At 36.6% G+C, this 8,721-nt stretch overlaps 1 protein-coding gene across 1 annotated transcript; it reads left to right on the top strand.

Annotated features, from left to right (window-relative positions):
• The first annotated feature begins 622 nt into the window (after nt 1-622).
• On the top strand, nt 623-3,065 carry LOC132174259 (uncharacterized). The gene is made up of 4 exons (XM_059585944.1): nt 623-968; nt 1,074-1,114; nt 1,662-1,721; nt 2,928-3,065. The coding sequence occupies exons 1-4, from the start codon at nt 623-625 to the stop codon at nt 3,063-3,065; spliced, it is 585 nt and encodes a 194-aa protein (XP_059441927.1).
• The last annotated feature ends 5,656 nt before the right edge of the window (nt 3,066-8,721 follow it).

Below are 8,721 nucleotides of genomic sequence, written 5' to 3'. Positions count from 1 at the left end.
TATGGGAGAGTGTTTCACTCAATTTGGAGGTGATCTGGACCTTGACAGGTTACTGGAGCAAGATTGTGCTTTGTATGAGCCTAGCATTGAGGACCCTAGCATTGAGGACCCTGAGGTGGATTGTTTTGCTCAATTTGGAGATAATCTGAACCTCGATAGGTTATTTGAGCAAGCTGAGACTGTGAGTGAGCCAAGTATGGAGGACCCTGTGGTAGAATGCTTTGCTCAATTTGGATATGATCTGGACCTTGACAAGTTAATTGAGCTAATTGGTATTTTCAGAGAGCCATGTATTGAGGATCCTGTGATAAAATTTTTTGCTCAACCTGAAGATAATTTGGACTTTGACAGGTTTCTTGAGCCAGCTGAGATGGTTAGTGAGCCCAGTATTGAGGACCCTATGATGGAGTACTTTGCTCAATTTGGATGTGGACTGGACTTTGACAAAGTAATCGAGCAAGTTAATGCCGTTTTGGATTCCATTCCGAAGTTGCAATCGAAAAATGGGAAAACCACTGAGAGGTCATTCCCCAAACCATCTTCATCAGCAGCTGAGCCTCTCAAGTAGGATGAAGGTACCATATCTCTAATTTCTGATAGCAAATGGGTTAGTCCCATTCATATGGTGCCTAACTGGTTGGGTGCGACCGTGGGGAAGAATAAGGACAACGAGTTGGTCCTAACTCGTGTTCAGAAAGGATGGCAGGGGAGCATTGATTACCGCGAGCTAAATGCCACAACAAGGAAAGATCATTTCTCTCCCTTGTTCATCGATCGAATGTTGGAACGGTTAGTTGGATATCCCTACTACTGTGTCCTCGATGGTTATTCTAGCCATAACCGAGTTCTTTTGGACCACAAAGATCAAGAGAAGCCCATTTTCATTTGTTCTTTTGGTGCATTTGCCTACTGTCATAAGTTGTTTGGGTCATGCGACGGACCTGCTGTGGAGAGTCTAGCTGAAGACGGTAAACTTAGCACTTGTGGGAGGCAACCCCTTGTTACTTTGACTTTTTTGTTATCATTTGATTTTGTTTTGCTTGTTTTCGTTTTTGTTTGGTTGTTTGTTTCAGAACAAGTGTTTTCAATTCAAGTTTGGGGGACGTTCTCCAACGTATGCCCGAAGTCTTCCTCCCATTTGATATTGTATTTCTGGCCACATTGGAGACAATGTGTCAATTAAGTTTGGGGGTAGGAAAGACATGACTATCCATTTCTTTGTATGTTGATCTCACTTTGCACGTACTGGAGCATGTGTTGTCTCAAATTCCATCTATGAGTGAATTGATTTTTGGATGTCCTGATGATGTGACTGTGGTGTTCATTTTGTTAAACTTGCTCATGAGTAAAAACCATGTGTTTGTGTGGAAGTTCATGTTTGTCAACAACATAGTGTTTTAATGTTTGGGGGTATCATTACTGTTAAACCCTCACGAGACTTCACTCGTCCTTTAGGGATGCCTAGGGGTTTAAAAGGTTTGTTGCATATGCCAAATGCAATTGTCTCTCCCACGACAGCGGACTTATGTTTCATGTTTTCATTTTTTTTTTGATGAATGCCAAATATTGTATATTTAGGCCCCTTAACTTGTAACTGTTAAGCTTTTAGCTTTGTTATTTTCTGATTTTGTGGTTAGTTTTGATGTTTTCGTGTTTTGCAGGTCATTGAGAGAAAACTGCGGTTTGAAGGTGGAAATTTGCAAAGAAATTGTGAGCCCTTGGTAGTGCGATCGAGTGCAGAGTCACGATCGAGCGCACCTACGCTCGAGCCCATGCAAGGCATGCTCGAGTGCACATCTACGTCAGCCCTAGCACGCAGCGCTTGAGGCTGTGCCACAGAAGCCTTGAAGACCCAAGTGCGCTCAAGCGCACTGTGAGTGCGATTGAGTGCACTCATGCTGATTTGGAAGCGCCAAAGCCTTAGTTTATTTTATTATTTATAACATATTTTTCTTTTGTAACCCTAGACTGGAGGCGGCATTGAGAGCTGTATTTTGACCTTTTTGTCGTTCTAGAGCTCTTGCTTCATTTTCCATTGTAAGTTTTACGTTTTTCATGATGTCAATTCATTTTGTTATGATTTTTGTTATCATGAGAGGCTAAAACTTTCAACTAAGGTTGAAGATGAAGCCTCGTCATTGATAAACATTCATGTTCTTGTTATTTTATGTATACAATTCGATGTTTAATAAAATTGTTGTTCAAATTTAATTCAATTACTTGATTAATTTTATTTGATTGAGACTTATATCCATTGTGATTTACGGATACAGTGGATGATTTGTCTTTTATTCATACAAAGTTTTATATTCGTTGTGTTTCATCCTTGGATACATCGAATGATTTTATTGAGACTTATATCCTTTGTGATCTACAGATACAGTGGATGATTTGATCTTAATTTTATATTCGTTGTGATTCGTTTAATGGTTGGATTCATCGAATGATTTAATATGCATGTTTACGAAATTTGAACAATATATAAAACCAATTGTTTGTCGGGTGTACGCATAAAATGCATGAATATGTTGTTTGATTTGGCGAGGTAGATTCGGAAAACCTTAGTGCTTTTCCATTAATTGTTTTTAAATCACCTTGTTTATTTTATTTTGCACGACACAATTTGAAAATTCGGAACTAGGTTGAAATAGGGTTAATTTAAATTAGAAAATTGGTTTTTGCAACACAACTCCTTGTGGTTCGACCTCGCACTTGCACACACTTTATTGCAACCGACTCGTACGCTTGTGAGTACAATTAAATTTGTACATAATTTTTCATTTTGTTTTGTTAAGGGACTAGCAAAATGTAATTTTGGGGGTATTTGATGAGTGCTAAATATTGTATATTATGGCTCCCTTAATTTGCTTTCGTTAATCCTTTCGCTTAATTATTTTTTAATGTTTGTGTTAGTTTTGGTGCCTTAGTGTTTTGCAAGTAAGGGAAACTGCGGTTTGAATATAGAAGATGTAAAGGAATTGAAGAAAAGCACTTCTGGAGTTGGGATCGAGAGCACTACACTGGTGCTCGAGCCCAGTAGCCTTACGCTCGAGCATGGACAGTAGCGCATGAGCGCTCAACACCAAGCACTGTGCTGCTGGAGACCTGATGCCCGAGTGCGACCTCGCGGTGCTGAAATCCTAGGGTAATGTTATAAATACCATAGTTTTCTAGGGAAAGGCACCAATGGGCGTCGTTCATTGTAATTTTCCAATTTTCTAACATTTTTGAGCTCTGAACCCGATTCCCTTTGTAAGTTTTTTTCTTTTCATGAATTCAATCCATTTTCATGATGTTGTTTGAAGTCATGAGAGGCTAAAATCTTCAACGAAGGTGGAAGATGAAGCCTCACCATTGATTAGTTTTATATTTCTCATGTATGTTCGTACAATTCCGACATTAATATAAAAGATGTTCTATTTTAATTCAAGTATTGGACTAAACCCTTTTAATTAATTGTTTGATTATTTGTTTGATTAAACGTTGGATACTCAATGTGTTTCATTCAATGGATACATCGAATCTTTTGATTGAAATTGGATATCCATTGTTTTTCGTAATTCAAACGCATACATTGGATGTTTTGGTCTCAGTTGGATATTTGTTTCAATAGATTAATTTTATAAAGATCATAGAACTTGCGTAGGGTTTAGTTGCTTGTCGGATGTATAAACAAAAACATAAGAATGTATGCTTTAATTTGGTGAAGTGAATTCTGAAACCTTAGTGCTTTTTATCATTTGATTTACTCTAGTTTATTTAATTCATAATTTTGCAAGAAAATTCAGAACAAATTCGGAACTAGGTTAAAATAGAATTGATTTAGATAGAAATTAGCTTTCATGACACAATTCCCTGTGGATTCGACCTCGCACTTGCATAAACTATATTGCAAACGACTCGTGCACTTGCGAGTAACATTAAAATTTACAACAAAGATAAACTACTAAACCGCCAAGATTAAAGCATAACCTAGCTAGAAACTTAAAACCAATAACTGAGCTAGCAATTAAATAGCATAACAACTAAGAAACGAGTTAAGCTAAAGAACATTACCTCCTTGAAGCAAAACTTCAAGAACCTCATCTCTTTTCCCACACATAATCTCACAAAACACACTCTCACTGAGTTCTGGTCGCCTGGGGGCGTAAATGAGCGTGTGAGAGTAAGAGGCTAGGGGGTATTTATAGGAGAGGGCACTACCAACTTCTCTGAAAAGTAGTGGACGTCCAGTACTATTGACGTTTACGTCCGATGGTCCCCCATCGTACGTCCTTGTACTTTTTGCAAGCGTAGGTACTGTGGTCCCCCTACATATGTCCTCTACTACGGACAAGAGCGTACGTTCGTCAACCTTAGCGTACGTCCTCCACTACAGACAAGAGCGTATGTCCGTCAACCGTAGCATACGTCCGGTCTGAAAGTCCAAATTCCCAAAATGACCCTCTAGCGGTCCTTAGTGACCCAAAACCCAAATTAACCCTCTAACTAAGCTATCTAAGCTTACTTAATTTATTTAGGTCACTACACATTCCCATGAGGATTGTTGATTTTGTTTAAAACTGATTTTCCGAATTAAATTGCCAATTTGTCATAGATTCGCAATGTTGAAAGAGATAAGAATAATGAAAAGGTTATGGATTTGACATCCACCACTAATTAGACTAATTAAGATACAAATATGCCAATGTTCCAATCATGTTGATATATTTAATGTTTTTCAACCTAAGGCATGGTATCTACTCCTTAAGCTATTGATTTTCCTAAGCTAATTAGGCATGGTATCTACTCTAATTTTTTTCTTTCCCAAAGAATTTAGCATGGTATCTACTAAGCTGTTCTTTAGGGAAACATAATTCTATGGAAATCGACAAACACATGAAGCCTAGGGCATGGTATCTACTCCTAGTTCCCCATATTGACTACCCTAAGAACCAGTGATGAGATTCTTTTGTTACTTTATTAAGCTCAGGAATCTATCATCCAAACTAACGAAATTAACAGATCCACATATGCATATGATAATTAAGTATTTTCATATGGGGAATTCAAATAAACAGAAAATAATCAATTTAAAAAAACCAAAACATGATTGTAACAAAGGCATAACTGAAATCCTAAAAAGACATAATTAGGGCTTCAATCTAGCCTCTAACAAAAGTATTTATCTAGACATAAAAATAAACTAAAAGGAAAGGAAAACAGGAAATCGGAAAACGACTCCTGGAAGTAGCTCAAAATTCTCCTCTTTGGAATTGTGTAATCAAATTGTGAGGTTTAAAGGTCTATTTATAGGCTTATGAGAAACTTAGAGGCCCTAGTAAACCTAGTAAAATCGGAGGTCTAACTTCCTAGTTCAATTAGGATTAGGAAAACCTAATTTGGGGTGAAAAAGGAGTCTGGCCGCATCTGGGCGCTGTGCGCTCGATCCCAAAGGGTGCGCTCGATTGCACTTCTTCGATTGATCCCACTGATATTGCGCTCGAGCGCATGTGTGCTTGAGCCTAATTCTTGGGCGTGCGTGCGCAGCTGCTTGTGCCCGCAATCCTTTGTCTAGCGCTCGAGCCTAGGTCTTGTGCGATCGAGCGCAGATGCGCTTGATCCTGGTGGCTTGTGCTCGATCCCAATGGTTGTAGAATTTTCCCAAATTGCACTTTAAGCTCGAAACTTTTCAGAAATGATTCATTTTCTTCAAAAGCCTATAACAAAAAAAAAAAAAAAAAAAAAAAGAAAGAAAAACAGAAAACACGAAAAGGAAGTGAAACAACACCTAATAACAAGAGTAAGAGATTAACAAATGTAAATTAAGGGGCTAAAATATGTATATTTTAGCACTTACCACACGTCAAACTTAAATATTGCTAGACCCTTAGCAATACAAAACTAAAAATAAAAGGAAACAAAAACAAAAACACTATATCTCCACTGTCGTAGGAAACACGATTGCATTTAGCATATGCAACAAGCCTTTTAAACCCCAAGGCATCCCTAGTAGGATGAGAGAAGTCTCGTGAGGGTTTAACAAAAATGTTACCCATAAACATTATGCAATGATCATGTTGTCCCCAAAACTCAAGTATCACTTAAAACCATTGATGTGCAAATTTTAATACTCGCAAGTGCACAAATCGATTGTAGTCAATGGATTGCAAGTGCGAGGTCGATCTCAATAGGAATTGTATTCTTGGAAGTAATTTTAAATCTAAATTAATTAAACCCTAATCTAGTTCCAAAATTTTGAGAGATTTTTGTTTGAATGAAAAATCAAAAGCATAAGCAATTTAAAGTGATTGTAATATAAGGACGAAGCACTAGGGTTTCGGAATCCGCACTCACAAATTCATAGCAACCTAATTTCATGATCTATAATATTCCCCAAAGTTCTCACATATAAATCTTTGGTTTGTTTTACTATTGCTTCAAATAATTAATGAAAATATCCCATGTATCCATTCATAACCCAAATCACAAAAAAATCCAAAATTCAATCAAATCATTAACCGTATTCGTAAATCACAAGAAAATATCCAAATTTTTTTTATCAAAACATCAATTGTATCCAGAGAATAAATCACAGGGGAAATCCAACTTTTTACCAAAGAGAACCAAACAATCAATTGTATTGAATAATGTTAAATCATCAAGTGTATCCTAGAATCACAAAAGATATCCAAGAATTATTCGATCCAATTGATTAGAAGTAAAACAATAGGGCAATTAAACCATTAAATTGAGAAACATTACATACATGAAACAAAGTTGGTAATCATAAGTGAGGCTTCATCTTTAACCTTAGTTGAAGGTTTAGCCTCTCATGTTATTGAAAGACAAAACAAGATTAATTGAATTCATAATGTAAAATTGAGTACTTACAAATAAGAATTACAAAGTTGAGATCCAAAAGGTAGGAAACCCTTAAAATTTCTTCTTTCTCCTCTGAAATCTCGAAATTCGCAACCTCCCTAAACTAATCTAATAATTACCTATTTATAGACCTAAAACTAGGGTTTTACAAGTTGAAATCAGATAAAATTCATGCTGGATTGAACAGGTGCGCTCGATTGCACACTTAGTGCGCTGGAGCGCACTCGAGCCTTAATTCTCCTATGCGGCGCACATATGCGCTCGCGACCGGCTTTGGCTTGTGCACGTATGCGTTTGATCGTAGGGCGCAGGGCTCGATCATAGCATCCTGCACTCGATCGTAGGTCTGTTGGCTGTTTCTCCAAAATGCGCAACTTCCACATAAATCCCGCAGTTTTCCCATAGCAAGCTATAAAACTCTAAAGATTCAGAATTAACCCAAAACATCAGATAATAACACAATTAAAGGATTAACACAAGTAAATTAAGGGGTCCAAATTTGTAATAGTTGGCACACATTGAACACCCCTAAACTTAACTTTTGCTAGTCCCTTAGCAAAACAAAACGAAAGAGAAAATGAAAGCAATAAACACAAGTCCTCTATCATGGAGAAACGATTGCATTTAGCATATGCAATAAGCCTTTTAAATCCCTAGGCATCCCTAGAGGACGAGTGAAGTCTCGTGAGGACATAATGTTGTGCAAATATCTACCTAAATTAATAGACAAATAATTGTACGTTTTACCCGCAAGTGCACAAGGTCAACATAGTAATATATGGTGCAAGTATAGGATCATTCCCACGAGGATTGCTAAATTTTGCTTAAAATAAATTCCAAAATTAAAATAAAACCAAGATTGATTTTGAGTTGATAATAATAAAAAGGTAGGGCGTTGATATCCACCACTAAGTATATTTAGATAATTTAACAATATGCCAATGTTTTGATCATGTTATGTATATCTAATGTTTGCCAACCTATGGGCATGGGTGTATACTCTTTAACCTATAGATTTCCCTAAGCAACTAGTTAGACATGGGTGTATACTCTAACTATTTTCTTTCTTAAAGGATTTAACATGGGTGTTGTTGTGCAAAAATCTATCTAAATTAATAGGTAAATAATTGTACGTTTTAACTCACAAGTGCACAAGATCAAAACAATAGTATAGCAGGCAAATACGAGATCATTCTCACGATGATTGGTAAATTATGTTTAGAAGTAATTTCCTATTTAATTAAAAGATAAAATTCAATTGTCACGATTGAATTCAATAAAATAAAAGATAAACAAAAACTAAAAAGGATTAGGGTTTTGATATCCATCACTAATTATATTCAATTAATATAACAATATGCCAATGCTATGATCAAGTTATGCATATTTAATGTTTGCCAACCTAAGGGTTAAACCGTAACTCCTTAAGCTATTGATTTCCCTAAGCAATGAGTTAGGCACTTGGTCCATACTCTAACTCTTTTCTTTCCTAAAGGATTTAGCATGGTCTATACTAAGTTGTTCTTTAGAAAAGCATATGTTCTAAGGAAATCGACAAACACACAAGGCCTAGGGCATGGACACATACTCCCGGTTCCCTATGTTGAATAACCCAAGAATCCGGCGTGGATATCTCTTGTTACTTATGTTAAACCCAGGACTCGATCATCCAAATTGATCTAATTAACAAGTCCATACCACATGCACATGTTGATCAGGTATACACATATGAGGAATTCATGCAAACAGGTATTAATCAAGTTAAATAGCACAACATGATCATCACAAGGCGCCAATATTAAATATTAATTTAACATAACTAGGGCTTCAATCTAGCCCTAAACAAAGTATAAACTA

Source organism: Corylus avellana, chromosome ca3, assembly GCF_901000735.1.
Source record: "Corylus avellana chromosome ca3, CavTom2PMs-1.0".
NCBI classification, from domain to species: Eukaryota; Viridiplantae; Streptophyta; class Magnoliopsida; order Fagales; family Betulaceae; genus Corylus; species Corylus avellana.
The sequence above is the reverse complement of the archived record's forward strand: the minus strand, read 5'-3'. Positions and strand labels throughout refer to the sequence as shown.